This window comes from Rhea pennata, chromosome 3 (genome assembly GCF_028389875.1).
Source record: "Rhea pennata isolate bPtePen1 chromosome 3, bPtePen1.pri, whole genome shotgun sequence".
NCBI lineage: Eukaryota > Metazoa > Chordata > Aves > Rheiformes > Rheidae > Rhea > Rhea pennata.
In genome coordinates this window covers 35,246,362-35,266,926 of record NC_084665.1, presented here as the reverse complement: position 1 = coordinate 35,266,926, position 20,565 = coordinate 35,246,362, and the positions used below count along the sequence as shown (strand labels likewise).

The 20,565-nt window shown below is 36.3% G+C and overlaps 1 protein-coding gene across 2 annotated transcripts in view; it reads left to right on the top strand.

Moving 5' to 3' along the window:
• The window catches only part of ZFAND3 (zinc finger AN1-type containing 3), a 150,858-nt gene that overhangs the window by 30,250 nt on the left and 100,043 nt on the right, over nucleotides 1–20,565 (top strand). Inside the window, exons 2-4 of one of the 2 annotated variants that reach the window (XM_062571974.1) lie at nucleotides 3,658–3,710; nucleotides 5,666–5,706; nucleotides 7,795–7,821. In XM_062571974.1, coding sequence (XP_062427958.1) covers nucleotides 5,679–5,706; nucleotides 7,795–7,821 — 55 coding nt within the window. In that variant the 5' untranslated portion in view covers nucleotides 3,658–3,710; nucleotides 5,666–5,678. The remainder of the gene's footprint in view (nucleotides 1–3,657; nucleotides 3,711–5,665; nucleotides 5,707–7,794; nucleotides 7,822–20,565) is intronic. The other variant, XM_062571973.1, reaches the window with a different exon arrangement.

Sequence of the window (20,565 nt, the reverse complement as noted above, 5' to 3'; positions counted from 1 at the left end):
AACTGGATCAACTTTCTTTTAGTGCTAATTAATCCTTCTAGTCTGGCTGGATGAAAGTAAGCATGTGTGGGCTGTGGTTTTGCGTTTACCTTGTGCCAGGATTCAGCTCAAAATGAATTCTTCAGCTGTATTATAAACCTTTGAAAATTGCTTTATAATGGAAATGGTGACAGACTATTGTCTGTCACCTACAGTGGTATAAATGCTTTGCTATACGTATATATAGGTGTCTCTAACTTCTGAAGTACTTGAAACTGTGCAGTGTGTAAGGACTAAAGAGGCTTTGGTGTAGTTTTAACTAATTAATGGCATGACTCATCATATATAATGTTTCTCAAATGTATGACCCCTGACATATTGGCAGATATCACTCAGGGACTGGGATATATTTGGACTGTAGTGACACTGAGATCTCACTCCATAGTTACTGTATGGGAAGAGGCCCAAGAAGCATTTGACATAATGCGTTTAATCATCAATGCAATTATAGCGCCACTGAAGCGGATCAATGTTTTCCTACTACCAAGACACTGCAACTTCAAAATCATAAAGAATCATTACTAGATATGTTGGTAAATCCTGTTCCCAATAGCAATGTAGAATCTGGGATTTTGCAATCACACTTAAATGACATTTGTAGCTTAAATACCTTTGAAGTTAAATATATAATGGATACATCCTACATGGCAGCATTTGTTTCCTTTTCCAAATTCCTCTCCTTCCATCCCCCAAAACAACTAAACAAATTTTTTTTTCATAAATTACTTTTGTACAGTCTTTTTGAGCATGGAGAATTGTACACCCATGCTAGAATCGTTATTTTACTGTGGCACAGCTACCTACCAGTCCTACTGTTGGTGGACATTTGCATTAGTAACACTAGTGCATTATTACCTTAAAAAGTGTAGGAGAGTTCATAATATATAGCAAACTGAGCTTTTCTGCATTGCTCACTGGCACTTGTGTGGTGTAAACTAGTATTAAAGTGTTTCTTGTTTGCTTTTTTCTTTCTTTTTAATGGTGCAAAAAGAATAAGCTTGGAAATGACTGACCATCTGCTGCAAAATGTAGGATTTGATGACAAAACCTTCAGTATATGTTAGTTATACCTATCTAAGCTACTTTACAGAAAATTGATTTCATTACGGAGACTGAGGATACTGAAATCAAGCAGATTTGTGCATACTTTTTAACTCTAATGCTCAAAATTTCCTGTGTAATTTATTCTTGAGTCTCCAGACTGAGACTTTTTTTAGGCACTGGCTTCTTCTAATCGAACACTGTGTGTCTAGAAGTCTCTACTTGCAGATTTATTGTTAGAATTTTAGCTTCACTTTCTAGATGTGGTTTCGCACTGATAAAGTGTAATAAATCAAGTGGCTGAAGGAGAATCTTAGTTCTTTCAGTTTTGTTAAATAGTTGCAATATATATCAATATATAGGGTTCCGAATCTGTTATTTTTGGTATTCCATGCTTGTGATTCTCTCATTCTGTATTATGCATTTTTAACCAGGGATGCAAATGTTGATCTTGCTGAACTCAAGACCTTAATATGCTCTATATATACACATACATCTGAAGGTTCAAATAACTTAATTTGCTATGGAAATTTGTAGGCACAACTGTGCAAGTAAGGATGACAGCTCGGAGATTCTCAAATACGTTTTAAAATTTTATTCTCAAATGTGGTTTTAATAGTTACTTGAAGTATAAATAGGCTCCTCAGGTTTTCCAGTGTCTGTAAATTCCTTCTTCTTTCAAAGTCCCTATGTCATTGCTACTCCTTTCATTGCTGTGTTTTTAAGGGAATTACTCTGTTTTTTTCCCTCTGGCAATGGAAGCACTTTTAATACTTAAGCTTGTTTCAGACTGTGAGTGCTGCAGAAGTGCTGCATGGAATTGTTCTGTGGCCTCTGGGATTTTCCAGCTGGCTTCAAGTATGCTCTGCTTCTCATTTTCTCTGCCACTTGACCTTACTAGCTTGTTTCACCTTGTATTTTCCAAATCTACATAATAATTTTGCATCACCCTTCAGTTAAATGATTTCTTTTTGACAGGCGAAAGTACCTTCAAATTGAGCTTAACTTTATATTCTGTTTCTAAGATAATACCATTTTATTTGACTTGATTTATCCATAAATATGAATGTCTTTCTGAACGCGAGCTTAAATTATGTACAAGTGGAGATTGTAAATTACCAATATAAAATTGGATTTCTAAGGATATTGCACATATAAAATGTGTACTGTGGTAATTCTCGATTAGGTGTTCTTAAGCATGAAGCTGACTTTTATGAGGGAAGTCTAGAGATTATCTTAATATGCCAGGTTAAAAACTACGGCGACTCGATAACTGGTTCACAGGCATGTTAAATATCCCCAACCTAACTGTGACAGAAAGGTGCAGAAATGTTGGATGTCAGCCTAGCAGACCTGCGACAGTGGAAGTTTAAAACATTCGAGACTCCTTAGTTCAGGATCAACTTTGAATTTTAGCTTCATTAGGCCTTGTTGACCTTTGCACTCATGATTTTACTGAACTTTCGTGGAAACCTGAAATGTACTGCTTTTCCTAGAAATCCCTTGCTCTGAGCACACTTGGCCACTGTGACTCTCTCACGTGAAGGCGAAACAACGTGTGCGGCCTCAAGATAGCACAGGCGGGTGCATTCAAACTTTGAGCGCTTCGAATAAAATTACCTTGAGAGAGAACAGATACTGCAGACGTACACTGTATTTGACAAGACTGTCAGGAACGTGGGTGCTTTAAACTTTTCTGTTTCTGGATGACGGTATGAGTTTCTGGTGGGCTCTGCAGTCGCTAGGAAGTGGTTAATGCTAATCAGCAGCCTGAGTAACGAGTTTTGCCCAGTTTAAATGGTCTGGAGAAACAGCCCTTGACTGTGTAAAGAAGTCCTAGCAGTAAGAGGAGAGATTTGCACTGTAATGAAGAGCTGACAAATGCATATGCTTTGCTTGACAGACATTTGCATAACTGTTGGATAATACCCAGTAAGCTTGACAAATGTAAACTGCTGATACGTTTTCTTTGTAAAGCTCTTGCTCTAATTAAATACTGCCCTTTTAGAAAGGGGATGAGGCAGAGCAACACTGTTACTGTCCTGAAGAAGAGATGCTGTTGTCTTACGTTGTCTTAGATCTGGTTTGATGTTGATAGATTTACAGTTGACCAAAATGTCCTGCTTAAAATAATAATAATAATAATAATAATAAATAAAATTCAGAATCTCATTCTGTCTAGGATCCTCAGACTAAGTAGGGTTCCTCTAAAGAGGATATAAAGGGATCAGAGAGAAAGTGAATCTTGAAACTGTAACAGTGAACTTATGTTATTTAACTCAAGGCCACTTGCTCAATTGCACTGTCCTTCCAGAAGATCCAGTTTTTGTGTTACAGCTGAATGGCAGGCTTTTTTCATTTTTTCGCATAGCTGTGTGTGTTGTGTGTGTGTTTTCCACTGTTGGTGTTTTAATAAGTAAATATTATATGAGGCTTTGGATTGATATTTAACAGTTGAGATGGTTGATTGTGCCACTGAAAACATTTGTCGTTGCCCGTTCCAATGTCATCAATATGAACCATCTGAACTCTGCCTTTCTTTTTCTTTGCTGCCCCTGGGGTTTAATGGCTTTGCAGAGAAGCTCCTGCCTGGCATATTGAGCTGCTCCCGAAGGTCTAACCCATAAGCAGTGAGTACTGAACTGCAGCACACTAATGCTGTAGGTGTTGACTCACCATGCTGTTTTTAATTGCAGTTCTTTTGAAGGTAGATAATCTATACAGACTGTCAACATAAATATTGAATCTTTAGGTATATACCAATATGATGATGTATTTGTGTGGCTACAAATGCTGTTCTGCTTTTCTTTTCCTGGGAATTAACATTTCTTCTGTGCACATACTGTTTGCATTTAAAACTAGCTTTCACGTGTCTGTGGCTCCTGCTATAGCTGGCAAATGCTTTGTCTCATATCTGCAGTGAACTGTGTTCTTCTAGAAATCTTGAGCCTAATGTAAACCAGCTTTCAAATGTGCATGAATTGAAAAGCATCTGTAATGTTTTGATGTGACTAATACTAAGATATGATTGATCAAGTCTGGATTTACTTTGTTACTGGAAAGTCATTGAAAATATTCATTTGCAAACGTTAAACAAAGTTGAGAATTGAGGGGGTTAATTTGTGATTTAATTGCTTTGAAAAAACTTTAAATTTTTGCTTTGAGATGATATGCAGTCTTAATTTTTTTATATATATAATTTGTATAGTGTAAGACGTAAAACTCATCTCAAAAAATCCATCCATGTTTGGTTATTGTTAGAAAACATAACTGTTTCGATAATCGCAATTGTTTCTGTATACACTATTTCTAAAGACAAACAGGCAATTCATTTGGCTAAATGAGGTGTTCCAGCTAATTGCTGCCCTGAGGAGAGGAAAAAGTCTGCTTGGCCTGGACAGTTTTGGTATAACTTTGCCTATAAATATGTACTTTCAGACCTGCCCAGGTCCGTGTTAATACTTACTGACATCATGGTGGAGCTCATTCAGGAACATTGAATGCTGAAATCAAATATTGGGCAGTGCATGCAGAAAGCAGGTTGCTCTTTCCTAAAAGCGCTGCAATATTTAGAGAACTTCGGAGAATATTCTCCAGCTCATTTTGCATTAAAAAAAAAAAAAAAAAAAAAAAGAAAAAGAAAAAGAAAAAAGAAAGAAAAGAAAAAGAAGAAGAAGAAAAAAGAAAGTGATAATAGAGGGGAACTTTTTATAAACCGAGAGAAACTCGTGCAAGTGGCTGCTGTAGTATATCTCTTTGAGTAGTTTCATGGTAGCGCTAGAGAGGATTATAGCCTTAATTTTTGTTGTAGGCCTACTGACTTTCTGCATGAGGGTGAACACTTGTGACACAATTGCACAAACATTGTGGAGACATCTGTGAGGCTTAAGATATCAGCGTCATTCTCCAGCTGTTTCTCACTGAGCCGAAGGTTACTGGCCTCAAGGTTGAGCCATGCTAATGGGTCATATGAGCAAGCCTCGTCCATGTCAGTGCAGAGTCAGCCAGGTTATTTTAAATTATTGCCGGCTGCAGCATAGGGTGGTAGTGAACAGCTTGAGGTAATAACTTGTTAAACCATTCCAGCTACGTCTCCAAGAGCACATCTGTCTGTGTCCTTATAAGAGCAATCCTTGAGTCTCTCTGTTGTTGCACTGGGTTCAGGGTTTGTCAGGATTGCAAAGCTGTTGCCAAGAGGAGCTCTCATATTCGAGTGGAATGTATTGGCTCTTCCTGCCTATCATAATTATCATTATATGATAGAAAGATCTGATTGATGGGTGTATACAATGGAATATATACATTGATTGGTAAAGTAAACTTTATTTTCAAATGTGAGGTAAATATGTGAAAGTCATGTTTCTGAAAGCTCTTTAAACTGGAAAGCGATTGCCAAATGAAGTCTTCTCCTCCCCTTGCCCCTGTGCCTAGTTCAGCCACTTCTGGCCACTTGCTATCTTTGATTCCTAGCAGTTTAAGTTCTTATCTTCTCTATACCCGTGCTTTATTCCTGAAAAACTCCCCTGTATTGATTAGAGTTATAATGAATCTTTTAGCTCTATTTTTTTTTTTATTTTTGCCCCAGGTCCAGCAAGACTATGAATCTCTGTTCCAAATGCTTTGCTGGTAAGTGCAGTAAAAGGTTTTGTGTTTTCTTAGATTATCAAGAAATCTAAATCTAATACCACATTGTTGGCATCTCCTTCAGGGTTTGTGCATGGGTTTCTCGTGTGTGTGAGTGAGTGAGAGAGAGTGAGAGAGACTGAGAGATCAAAATCAGATTTTCCTCATTTCGGTACTTCATTTATTTGCTCAGGTCTGAAATGATCTTCAGTGTGTGTAAAGCAAGAACCCCTTGTGTAAATGTACCAAACCTTGACTCAGTGAAGTTTGCAGAAGTCTGGAATGCCCTTGAACTCCAGAGCTTGGCTCTTAGCACAGCCCCTATACAGGTGGCATGACTTTCAAAATGCATCAGTCTGAAATGGAATTTGGAATTTTATAGAACTTATTTTTTATTTTGCTAGTAACCTCTGGTATATGCTAGGGATTTAAAAACTTGAAAAGGAAAAGTGGTTAGAGAAAAATTCCTGCTCCATTTCTTTTCAATTTGCCGCCCTTGAACATTAAATCATCAGTAGCTCATTAGTGGGCTAATCCTAAATACTACATATTATCTTTTTACTGCAAAGTCACTGCTACTGTATAGAAAGTTAGGAATTCCTATTGACCTCTTCTGTTAGCATCTTCTAGCTTTCCTTTTTTTAAAGTTTTGTGGTATTACTTAGTATTGTAATCTTTTAATTACAAGTAAGGTGCTGTCAATTCATGATTTTAAATTTCTTTTGGGGGAACAGACATTAATATTATGTGTAGAACATAATTTGGTCTTAATATTGGGCTTGCAGAGCTTTTTATTTACTTACTCTATCGTTGATTTCCAGTGCAAAAGCTATGCAACCTCTGAAATTTAAGATGAAGTGTACAGGAAAAAAAAAAGTTGTAAAGATTTTCTGAGGTTTGAACTTCCTAAATTTTGACTTGTAGATTAAAAATCTTGGGGCCAGAATCACCTCATTAAACACAGACATGGGGGAAAAAAAGGTCTGTCAGAGGCTACTCAGCAAAATTACACAGCTATCCCTCTGGCTATTTTATAAAGTCATGGATCACTGGAAGGGTATATTGAAAGAAGTACAAGCCCCCTGTTCTATTCTTGCCCTACTGACTGCTGTTGGAAACAGGCTGCTAGGTCTTTGATCTGACCCAGTGCAACTATGATGTTCAGCTAGCACTGTGAACAATTTTGCATACCTCAGATGTATGGATTTCCTGGTTCTGAGAGATTGAAATGGCCTAAACCTTTTATTCTGGGATTAATGAAGTACCCTGATTAATGGCCAGGCATTAAGCAAAGCATATTTTATTTTATGGATTTCTATAGATAGATAGATAGGGATATTTTTTAACAAGAGAAAAAGTTTGATACCATCTTGACTTGTATTTTGTGATTCTCCTGAACAGCTGAAAAGTCATTCCCTCTGATCAAATTGATTTTTCTGTTGTAAAAATACAAGTTTATATCTAAACCTATGTGTGATTTAAGGAAAAAACGCATCTTTACTTTTAAAAATTTCAAGACTTTATTTACAGTTGCTTTCAATTGTTTATTCTTAATCAGATGTAAGAATTTTGAAAATCTTGAGAAACTTAAAGCTTCTGCTAATAGGAACAAAATCCAGTATTTTTGAAGGAAGCAAATTGACTTTATCTTCTTAGATCCTAATTATGGATCCTTATCAGTAAGATTCAAATAATAGAGCTTTTAAGTAACTACTAAAAAAGAGCTGGTCATCTGCCCCAGACTACCACCCTCCTATTTATTTGTTTGTTTATGATTTTACTTAAGTATTTTGAGCATTTTTTTTACTGGGTTTTCAGCCAGAGTATTGTAATAAAAAGATATATAATCTTTTCTCGTCTGAAAATTGGACCACTGCAGATAGCAAGAATTTAGCCAAGAAAACTGTTGAATCAGATCTGTTTTTCACTATTCCAGGCACCCCGAAGGTATGATCTGAAACAACTTCCTTTTTCTTTCTCTTTTAATATGACAAGTTACTCCTTCAAGTGTATTGAAGCAGATATGTATAGAGGGGAAAACTGGGAATTATTATTTCTCTTGACCCTCCTTTCCTTTCTCTTTTATTTTAGAAAAAAGAAATCCACACAACGAAAAAGGTTAGTAACTGCGTTAAATGACTTTTTCTCCCCTCTTCTCCCCCTTCCTCCCCCTCCACCCGGGAAGAAATAGAATTTAGTTTTCAAATTTTCAAAAATAATTTCAGACTTCTGCAGTAGCAGAGCTCCTTGCGTTTGTGTAAGCATTATTTTCACATAGATTACATGAGAAGGGCAACAAGTCAGTAAGAGGTGAAAACGTGTTGAGTTTGCATTGCAATACGAATTATTAAATGGAACCTTCCTGTCTGAACTCCTCCGTGCAACTACGGACCTGCTGTTTCTGATTTGACACGTTAGTTCTTGGCTTGCACACAAAGGTTGATGAGTGTTGGAGAGGAGTTTGAAATGAGCTATCCTCTTCAGCCCTCTTTTTTCTTCCTTTTATCTCATCTGCTTATTCCAAGGAGGAATACCTGACTTATCTTACTTGAGCCCAGTAAATGTAGCAGACTTTGAAATGTTCAAGAGCCTTTCTGAAATCATTTAAAATTAATTGTGCTTCGACAAAGTGCTTTACAGCATTCTGTCTCTATTTCACTATTGACCACATGCTATCAATCTCTAAGTCTCCAGATACAGTGCAAGTGTAAGCCTAGGTATTTTTCTCAAATAAATTTGCTCTTGAGATTGTTAAGGCTTAGTTGCTTCAGGCAGCTTGCACATCCAGAATAAAAATACAAGGAAACATTTTTTTTTTTTTTTTTTAATTCGGAATGTAAATTGGTAAGTGAAAAAAAAAATGTAAACATTCAGAGAATGTACCATATCCTTTGTTAATACTGCAATCTCTCATCTTTCAGTACAGTAAACTGCTAAATCTAAGTGATTAAAATACTGGACAGTGCTTTGTGGGTGAAATTTTTCAGAAGTACTCTTCATCATTCTAGTTTTGTTCCTATTAGGCTTATGGAAGTTTTAATATCAGCTTCAGGTACAGACATTGCCTGGGTGCTTTTGAAAAGCCACTTTTACAAAGTAGGCTCTTTCAAGCAGGATTTCTTCAAGTATTCATGAAAACAACACCTGGTACCACAAGGACTTGATTTTAATTGGAGCCTCTAGGAACAGTCCTAGAACAAACTATTACTGAGTAAAAACAAATGCTTAAATACATAAAACTGATATAAAAGCAGACTTTTCCCTTAAACCACCCAGAAAGCATATTCTATCTTTAATCCATTTGATTGAGAGTCTAGAAAGGTTAATTTTTGTTATGGTGCAATCAGCATGGGAAAGAGGGATGCTGGAAATGAATTGCATCTTGTTCAATAACTAATACATGAAGCCCAAGGTAAGTGCAGCTCTGGATGGTTTGATGAAGAGATGTACTTAGAAAATTGGAAGTAGAAAGAAATGATGATTAAAACATTAATGGGTTGGACTATTTCTAAATAAATTTTATAGTACTTGTTTGAAGATGTAATTGAAAATTTTCTAGAGATAGATGCATAGTTGGAATCAGAAAAGAGATGGGGACAGAGTTTACGTTCGTGTTATGTGAAGCAGTAGATCGAAATAACTGAATTTGAGGAAAACACTTCAATATCCTGTAACCCAAGAATTCTCTGAGATTTAAGGGTTGTGATTCTTAGTTCAGTTTTGCTTGTAGTTGAAATTGTACATATTTTTTCACATACTGATATATTGATGAGTAAAAATCACAGAATTTTAATCTCCATGTCTGAAGTAGCTGGTAACCGTATAGGTATTTTCAATATATAAGCTTGACTGTATGCCAGGTTATAAAGTTTTATAACTTCAATAGTATATTAATTTTTTTATCTTGAATATGAGAGACCTGATAAGGAGGGGGGAAAAAAGAAGAAAAAATGACACATGTTCTATAAACATCATCTGATTTTAGAAGAAAGTGACAGATTATTGACTGTTCTGTTTCCTGAACTCACTCACATGTCTGACTGTAGAGTTTTTTCATGTTTTTGTGTATTTTAACCCTTCTGCTTTGTTGAGCAGACCTTAGTTTTGTCATGTGCCCAGTTTTAAGAGCTTACAAAACAGTCTCTTTATGTGATTCAGAGTCACTCCTGAATAATGCAAACAATTTCCTCTTTTCTCTGTCTTCATACATCCTGTAAGCTGTTTAGAGTTCTGGCTTTTGTGGTAGTGGTAAAGCCCACTGTAGGGATGACCTGGCAAAAACCAGGGCTCTTCCCTAGATAGATTTTTTTTGTTAACAAACTGCTAACCTGACCCTTAGTGAAACCTTCAGCTTGCAGTAATGGAGACCATTTCAGCAGGTGCATCTTGCATTTTGCTATTTTGTATGTTGCAATCTTTGTTGTATGCTGTTGCATGATAAATTATACATATACTCTCTTTAGCCCTTCTCTTTGTCATAAAGTTTCTGTTCCTAAATGAACAATTAAAAATCTAGCATGTTTGCGTTTTTCATATCCTTACATCTGTTGTATATCTGCCTATTTTAGTGCTTTTTTTGCTGTAGAAGTTTGTCAACAGTACTAAGTACTAGTTTTTTTCTATCTGTACATGAAATACGTCCTTTTTGGAAAGGCTTAAGTACAATGTTCCCTTTCTTGGTTCCTAGTGAAAGTGGTGCCTCAATATGTTGTTTCATTAGGAACTAGAACTTGTTGCTGTGTTCATGTCTGTCTTTGTGTTTTGAAGTAGATGCACGGCTTCCTACAAAAAGCAGCACTCACTGGCTAGCACTTGAAACTAGTAAAGTTTCATCTTCAACTTTTATTACAGTCCGGCTTCAAGCTAATAATTCTTTGGAAAATTGTATGGCTGGTTACAGTAACAACAAAGATATTGCTAATTTCCAGAGCACCTGCTAATGAAGAGCATTCAAGGTATAAACATGGATATTGTTTGATATGCATTTAATTTCTCTCATGCTATTCCTTATCTCAAGTCCAAACAATTTTTACAAGGAGAATGATGGTAGGGAAAAAAGGTCTCAACACAAGCAGTAAGCTTGGAAAGGTCAGCTCTATGCTAAGCTTGAGAAAGAGAATCATTATGAAAAAGAAAAGCAAAAAGTTGGATGACTTTAGTTGGGCTTGTTTATAAACTTGATTTGCGCTGCTGGCCCCAGAAATTCTGTTTGATCTGTTGACCTGCATTATTTTGCAGCCCTAAAAAGTGTTAAGATCTGAATAATAGCTTTGTTTAGGCTGTTAGAACAGGGCAATATTTTGTGGAAGGATTCGGAAAGGATTTATTTGCTTTTAGTTAACTCCTTTTCCCCCTAAACTGTCTTAAAGTTTTGGAGAAGAAATAAAATCTAATAACAAACAAGATTTATATAAGTGTGGTTGTACTATCTAAGCTTAGGGCTAACTGTTTCAGTTCTGTCAAGAATCGTCCCGTCAGCCAGTATATTTATGCTATGTGTTCCTAGAGCTCAATTTGTACAGGAGAATTGGGAAGGCGGAAGAGAATGATGTGTGAGGCTTCTTATTTCAGGCTTGTCGTGGCTCTAAGAATTAACTAGAGGTTACGCTTGGAGCTACCGTGTTGGTATAATATTGCTTGAGGTGTCCACTTCCCACCTCCCCCCCAATCATAGACTGAAAGTAGCAGAGTTCAGGGCTCTCCTGCTGCTTTGTGGCAGTATTGATCAGTTTTTGCTGTGCATTATGTAAGATAATTATGTAAGATATTAAAGATGCTGTATGAAAGACACAGAACCCTTACTTGCCTAGGAACATAGCTGTGTGAAGGCTTCGTGTGTACAGGCGTGCAGCATAAGCTGTAAATAGTGCCGGTGAGTCACCTGCTGAGTTAATTTGCTCAATTATTTTTTCCTTTTCCACCTTCGTCTTCCCTCAGACAAAGTAGTGGGAAGGTGTAAGCACTGATGGAGGACAGATCCATAAAGCGTTTTTGAATAGTTAATGGAAGAAAGAGAATTTCTTTCATGTCTGGCAGTCAAATCTTGTGCATCAAAGTAGGACAGTTTCTTTCTTCTCTCTGGCTACTACCTTCAAGATAGTAGGGTTTCTTCTAGTCACATTTGAAAGTGTTTTTCTTCCACAAACACAGGCTAGAAAGATCAGCTGCCATTTGGTTAAGAACTCTAATGTTTTGCAGTCGATCAATCCTATCAGCGAATGACCCTCTAGGACCTTAGTGGCGGTTGCACTGAATTACATCTTGCTAAATTCACAGTCTAATAATCTGGGGCTCATTTGTTAAAAATATAAACTACACTCAAACAAAAATACGACCTCTTCCCAGTGCTGGCTACGTGGAAAGACTGCTAAGTATTCTTAAATTTAATTTTTCTTCTATCTCAACAAGAGATCACTGGTATTTTCCGTGTGTTTTTCTTCACTCAGAGGGTTGCCAGTCCCGTTGTACAGATTGTTGATCTACAAGCAAAGACAAGCCCTCGGCCCCTTTTTGTTTCAGACTTGCATTATTTTTTGTTTGTTTCATAGTTGTTCTTTTTTAGTATATTTTTCTTTCTGTAGTAAAGTCAGTTTCTTTCAATAATGTTTTGTTCACCTTCTAACTCATTAACCTTGCCGTAGGACTTGTTGAAACACCAGCTGTAATTTAATCCCCCTGTGTATAGGTTCTCTGATTTAAAAAATGTTTAAAAATGTGACAATTGCCATGATCTTTGCACACTGTCAGCATGAGAACAGAGCTATGTATTTAGAATGTGCAGCCCACAAGTTTAATGAATTAAATTTCCGTGTAACTCCGTTCTCCTGTGCATGGGTATGTAAGAGATGAGAAGGGGCATTTTACTTTTCTCTTCGTATTTTAGCAATTTGTTTGAGTTATGGAAAAGTCTGCTCTGTTTTTTGTACTTGCTCATTTGGAAACCTTCTGTAGTTTATAGAGGCACTAGTGATTTGTTCCTTAGCCTCCCTGTGGAGTTTGTTCCCTATTACAATCTAATTCCATGTCCGTGTCGTGCACTCCTGAGCTGTTAATTTGTACGTTTCGATGCAGTTTGTTTCGTCGTGTTTTTGTAATCCAAACTGAATGTAACGAGCTGTGTGCTTTGGGGACCCTGCCTTGCCTTGCCAATTAGAACGAGTGGTTACTGCGAGAGAGAATGTTTTAAATAAAACATGGCACCTCTGCGTGGGACTGGCAACCTTTGGGGAATAAAGAAATTGTTTAACTCCTTTCTCTCCGCAAAGAGAGGCCAGTATCTATGAGCCCATTTTAAAAATATCCAGCTTATTTCTTTGAGAAGTGTGATCCAGATTCATGCCTTGTCTTGCAAATAAAATTTAGTTTTTCTTTGGAGATCAGTGTTACGTAGTGCTGCATGCGGGGTATTCAGAAATGTACAGGGTCGCTGTCCAATTCACTGAATGTTTTCTAGGATTCTAGTCACTAATGCGGCATGCAAATTATACAGGACTAGTGGCTAACCTTTTTCTTTCCCCTTGCGCTGCTATCCAAGAGGGCTGAGGTAGGACAAGAAGAGTGCCAGGAGGTAAAAGACGTAGTTTCAAAATGTATTTTATGAGTCAAGAAACCTAGAAGCAACACTTCTTAACCTTAGTATAAAACACTCTTACTTATGTGCTAGGTGAATGTGAGGAAGTGCTTATGGTTATTCTACTAACGGTAGCTTGGTAAAAGCACTTCTGTGACCTTCAATATTATGTTTGTGACTGTTGCAAGAATTATGGTAGTCTTGAATTCGCCAAGAGCTTAACTGAACTAAGACACAACAAAGATTTTTTTCAAGTTAACTCTACTTTGCAGTTCTGTTTTTCGCATCTCACCCCCAACATTTCGTTTCCCCTCTCGTCACTCTAATTTGCACGTTCTATCTGCTAGTGCATCTTCATAAGGAAGAAGTTACTGTCTAATAACAGCCTTCAGCTAAGGACACCGAGAAAGTTGATCGCCACGACTGTTCGCCTAAATTCTGAGAGAACATTTCAGCAGTCCTTAGTCCTCAAGTAAGGCAAGACCAAGAAAATATTTCCCTTGTGAAAGCCTTTTAGCTCAGCAGTTAGCAGTTGTTTGCTAAGATCATTTAAGCTGTTAGATAAGCATGTATATAGGAAATGTAACTGATGACTTCTTAATTGTCTATTCTTTTTTTTTTTTTTTTTTTCTGAAAGGAATGAGATCTACAAGCTAAGACAGCAGCTAGGAACTTGAGACCTGATCTTTCCTTTTTAGACTCAAAAATAAGAATTTCTTTGTGATATTGGACAAGTCATTTTTTTTCCCATTCGGTGCCTCAGTTACTCGTCATTTATTGAGAGCTGATAGCATTTTGCTAATTCACTGGAATGTTTGTGAAGATAAAATATATGATGTTCAATACAGTTATAGTCATCTAAGGAGCTGAGATAAATCTAGCTCTCCATCTTGGGAAAAGTAAACTCATTTTACAAATGTTACCCACTATTTTCTCTTCCAAATCAGCTTGAAGTGGGCATGCTGTTAGTACATTTAAGATTAAAATGCAACTCAGCTGTCTTGAAAGTTAGTCAAGCCCTCTGACTGAGTAAATTATCCAAACCTTGGAGTAAGTTTGATCCTTTGGTTATATGTAGTACAGATGCCTCTGCATACTATCTCTAGCGCAGCATTATGATAATGTAGTAAGCTAGTATAGCAAAACTTAATGTCAGACCTTACAGAAGAAGAAGGTGATTTGTATTTCACAACATCTGGAAGTAAGTTGACTTATCTATTCATGCACTCACCACCCACACACTCACAAGCACCAAGAGCATATCCAAATAGTCTGGCCGGGATCCACTTGTCCGTGACGCAGGACAGGAGGTGCTAGCTATCGAACCCTCAGTATGATGACAAACTACAAACCGATTTTGGACTAAATTTTTATATCCTTTAGGGATGGATTCTGTTTGGATCTTTTGCCTCATTATTTTGTCTCAGTCCTCATAAATCTTAGGCAAAATCCCAGAATTTCAGTTCTCTTGTTTTTCTTATCTGGATATTGTATGACTGCAGTTCTGTTCTTCATCTTCTTGACACCTTATCTTTAGTTCAGTTTGTTTCTGCTCTTAATTTGAATGAAATGATATAAAGGGTGAACTATTGCAATTAATGCATACCATTCCTTTTAACCCTTGTTGTACTGTTTCTTCTGGAGCTTGCACACATTTGCTCTCACACTTCATCCACAGCAGACTTCGTATTTCTGTTAAAAATCTCTGCAATAAAAAGTTTTCTGTTCTCACAGAGTTAGTCACCAGAGGGCAAACTGCTCGTGCAGATTTTTAGTACAGCTGTAACTTTGCTTTAACTTTATTTATTTATTTTTTTTGAAACATGGCCAATGCATGAATTTACCTTTAGTATTAATTAGAAAATGAAAAGAATGACTATGATCTTCTGAGATGTAGAAGTTAGTATTTTAGGTTGCAGTAGAAATAACTTTTATATGTTCAGACTGTTGGGCTAATTTGCAAGCTTTTGGAAAAAAATCTCCTTTCAGACAAAGTTATTGTTGTGATTGCATCACAAGATTGCCTAATTGTTAGGAGGGTGAAAGAATAGTAGGTCAAAATGTTTTCTAGTAGGAATTTGACTTTAACCTTAATTGTGAGTAGAGGAATCTCCATAATGGAAGGAAAAAAAAAAGTATTTTATGCACAAGTTATTTAAGCCTACAGGACTGTAGAAAAGGCCGTTTTTGAATCTAGAGTACCTGGATCTCTGTCAGTTGAAGATTTAGGATTGATGTTCCTTTTCCTTTGTAGAAAGCATGGACTGTTGACTAAATGTGGCTTTTCATCTAAATCTTGAATATAATTGTTCAGACTTCTACTGTGTGTCGTTTGGAAGTCCTGACATTATTATACTCTATTACAATAAGCAAATGTGCTGCTGTAGATAGATTTTAAAAGATCATTTGCATTAATGTTACTGTAGCACCTATCATGGATCTGAATTTCAGAGTAATGCAAATTAGAAATAAGTGTTTAATGCACATATGAATATAGAAAAAAATCCTCCTGTGTTAAAGAACTAACAGTTTAAGGATGACAGGAGAGCTGTACAATGTAGATGGCTGTTGAATGTACCCTATAACACAAGAGTTTCTATCTCACAGTTTCAAAATCTGTGCTCCATAAAAAAGACATAGAAGTTAATTTTCCCATTTTTGGAGGTTTGATTGCTGTCTTCCCTTCTCAAACTGTTGCTCTGGAAACTTCTACATTTTCAGCAGGAGATGGGCTGTACTCTGTTACCTTACCTGATCCAACATGGTTAGTGGGAAACTGTGAATATGGAAATAATAAGAAAATACAGAAACAGTTAAAAACAGTACCATTACTCTTGTTAGTCGGTATGTCATGATGATCACTCAGCGTACCAGCTGTCTAATCAAATCCAAATTTAGGAATAATTTATAGGGGATGTTAAGTTGATTCACATAAGGCTCACTCTCTCAAAGTTAAATGGAGCTTCTTAAAATTTTATTTACCATCATTATCTTGTCTAGTGTTTCATTGATAATCTGAACTACATCCTGTTACTTTACTAGCGGTTGCTGTGGACTGTTTTCTGCCAGTTAATTTCTAGAGACGACTGTCTGGATAAGCTTGCCTAATAGCATAGCTGATAAATCTCACTTTATCTATAGCTAAATATTTATACATTTTATGTGACTGGGTGTAGAATACATGTTTTGTACATATATTTATACAAACAATATACATATCATGTGCGTATGCATTTGTGTGTAGACATACACATGTGCTAGGGTAAACTTTTTGCCAGCTTCAGTTATTTTTATACTACATGCTTCTGTGGGCCTAATGTTTGGCCTGCATTTAACTTTAAATTTGTTATTAAACATAAATCCAAAAACTTACCTTCAAGGAACTTGAAAATTGGAAAATTGAACACTCAAGGTTTAGGAGATGATGCAAGAGGTTACTGTGCCATAGTAATTAATCCAAGTTGTGTATGTTATGACTGTCCTTTAATTATGCTAAAAGGATCAAAGAGTATAAGAAAGCTTAAGATTACCCAGTCTGATCTTCTGGTTTAAATCACAAGTCATTTAAATATTATCCAGGTAAATTCTATTTGCTTAAAACATCATCTTCAAACAGATATCCCACCTTTAGGTGAAAACATGTGGGAGTGTATATGCCACCGGCACTGGAATTTCTAATGGATAATCTCTCTCACTGTTAAATGAGAAAGAAGACACACATTATTAATTAGTAGTATTGTGGGAAGTGGGATCCCACAGAATCCGCCTCTCGTTCATTGTACAGTTTGGTGTACTAAATAAGGAATAGTTGAAGATGTTTTGTTTTACCCTATATATTCTTACGACAGCATTCACACATAATATAGTCTGAATAAAGAATTATTAATTTCTTCATGAAAAACATTTATAGAGTTCACTAACCCTCTGTGGCTTCAATAAAATAAATAATTTACCACTTTGACACTTCTGTGATTTGAGATGATGATATTCTTGTTCACGGTGCATGGATTAGAATTTAAAGCACAAAAGTCAAACATTCACAGAATTTTGGATATCCCCTCAGAGAAGATTGGTGACTGTTGCCCTTTCTTAATCTGCACACTTCTTCCCCCCAGCAGTATATAATTTTATGATGTTTTGAACACTGAAAGTACAGCTCTACCTACCATCAAGGAACTGCAAAGTTATTGAATGCTTTTTGCCTCACAGGACACAAGAGTACCTGTTTGAACATCCTGAAAATGATTGTCAGGCGGGTAGGAGGAACTCGCGTGGTCATATAGGGACTCTGGTGGAGACAATAGGCAGAATCCAGTGCTTTCTGCTTATTCTTCAGATTTTTGTGGGAGGCTAAAACAAAGTCAAGAGTCTAGCAGAAGCAACTTTATTTTCTATACAAGTCTGATTTCACATTTTGGACTGCTGTCATCCTATCCAGTGAGTTAAAGATCCTCTGAAAGAGAAGTTCTGTGATTCCTTGCATCAATCATTAAAATTAAAGAGGTCAGGTAAGAGTTTATGGAAGATATTGATTCTGACACTTTGTGATTTCTGACTGCTTGATTTTTGAAGCTTAGCAAAAGTTTTTTGCTGTCCCCTAGTACCATCTCCCATCCTTCTGTTCAAAATAAATTCTGTTATGTGAACTGTGACTACTACAAAGCATTTGATAATCTTGAGTCAGGATGCAATCAACTCATAAGTTGACCTGAATGATGTAAGAAGGAATGCTGTCATATGATGTGTTGTCTTATGCATACATTGAAAAAAGTTGTGTTCAATGAATTATATCAGCAAGAAGACATCCATTTCTCTTCCTTATTGCTATTTGTAAAAGTTAGAGGCTTTGTTCTCTTAGTCAAAGAGGTGGGGTTTTTTTCTCCATCTTTTACATCAGAAGAAAAAAAATCTAGATGATATATGTGGAGGCAAATACCAGAGTTGTCTGGCTTTTTCTCTAGGCTGAAAATGAAATATACTTGTGCTGCTGTCTAACATTGTGTTTTATCAGTGTTTTACTGCTCTTAGTAAACAAGCTTTCATTCACCTTTGTGGACTTGTCCTGCCCTGAAGAAGCAGAAAGTTGATCCCAATATAGATGAGTGCACTGCTTCAATACTACACGCTCACTGCCTCAGCAATGTCTGTGCACTGCTTCCAACTCTTTAATCAAACAGCCTTCTGCTGAAGAGCCTTCAGCAGCAATTTAAAAACTACATTTTGACAACATTGTCTTTTTTCCCTGCTTTATTTTTTTTTTGACTCACTAGCATCTAGAGAAAACTGTGATAAAAATGAACAATTGTAGAAGTGTAGAACTACAACTACACAACTATTTTAATGGATGAGCCAAAGAGTGTAAAAGCTTAATTTAAGATGTATGTAGCAGTCAATTATTTTGATACTCAGAGCACATGAAAATCATAGCTGATGCATGACTGCTAGTCAGAGGATGGATACTTACATGAGTAAGTCTTTTTATATGGAATCTTGAATCCATGAGTATAGGTGACAGAACTTAGGCAAAGGGCATTTCTGAATCCAAAATCAGGATGGTCAGCAATATTCCCCAAACTAATACATTTGGGAGCACTAGGTAGCAGTAGGTCTCCAGTACCTTTCTGCCCGTCTATTAATTATTTATTTAATTAATTTATTTGAAAGGATTTTGGTGCCCCTCAGACACGGGAAAATGTATAGAAATGTTCATTGAATAGGTTTATAAATGCAGAATTGTTGGAAGCCTTTGTCACAAAACCTGATGTAAAGGTCAAATTTCTTGTATTTGTTCCCATGTGAGCCATTCTTGACAGAATGAAAGCTGTTTTGCTCTTGATTTATAAGGTATTTACTGTGAGCTAGTACTGCATAAACATCTTCTATTGTGAGCAGTTCTGTATTTTGCTGACCACACTCTAGTAAATAGGGAAGGGGAATTCAAGATATTTTATTTATGGGGGATTTTTCTGTAGGTACTATGGCAAAGCATAGGATGTCTGTTTACAGAACAGAATTGTTTTTAACTTGAAACCATTTTTTCTTCCACACAGTAAGCTGCAACAAGAAACTCCCTGTAGAGAGCAAATGAAACGTCAGTTCTGACTCCCTTCACGCACACACCTGAGCCTACCCTACAGGGAAGGAAAACTTACTGCTCGTTCACTTTTGACTTCTGAAAATGTCGTTAGTGGTACTTGAGATATTATCTCCTTTTAAAGGATTTCAGGAAAAGGCACTTAAAGTATTAAGCCTTATTATATAATATTATGACAGCTTGTTTTGTTGTGGTAGTGAAGATGGACTTTTAAGAGCATATGCAGCCATTTTCTCCCTCCCTGAAGTGTTATAAATATATATGCTGTTATTTTGTATGCTCTATCTGCTTGCCTACCATCTTTTCATCCACAGTTATCCCAACAAGCTGTTTTTCTTAAAATGTGGCACACATTTTAAATCTCATAGCAGGCATGTAGAATGTGGTAGACTCCCTTGGTTTTAAAGAAAATAACAAAACAAGCCTTCCTCCTAAGGAAAGCCTTCAATAGAGGTCACCAATAAAGGAATAAAAAACAGTATTTGCTTCTTCCCGTATAAAGAAGAGTTTACTGCAAAAACAAGTGAAGCATCTGCAGGAGTTTTGTTTACTAAAGCGTTACAGCGAGAGAGTCTGGCTGCAAAAAATAATGATCATAAAATTAAAGAAATGATAATATATTACTGGTATCATGACACAATTTATTTAAGTGAAGCTGAAGATAGTTTCTGTGAAGAACAGGAGGTGTTTATAGCCCTTTCTATACCCTAGTAAAAGTGATGAGAGCCCATTTTGTGGTGTGTTTTTTAAGGGGTTAGTTAGGAAGGAAAATTTTTGAACCATTCTAGAAGTTTCAAGATGTGAAACATTTTAAAATATTTATCCAAATAAGTGTGTGAGAGAGAGTTGACTTTTCAAAGTTTGAAGTATCAAGCAAAGTGTCTTGCATCTTCTAGGCTTGATTAATGTCATATTAAAAGCTGTTGTCTACATAGTTTTTAAAATGTTGTTCTTCAGTGCGTACAAAAATACTGAAGTTCTTGACCAATTTCTCTTCTCCACTGTATTGTTCCATGATAGTATCAGGAATAAAGTGAACATCTCTTAATCCAGAGCATATTTTTTCATGTCTAGCTGTTTAATGAGGAAATAAAGTAAAATGTTTATCTGTATGAGCATGTACACATGTAAATTCTCATTTTTATATGTTTATACATTCTGTCTACATTTCCTTTGTTTTATATGTCACTACTTTGAA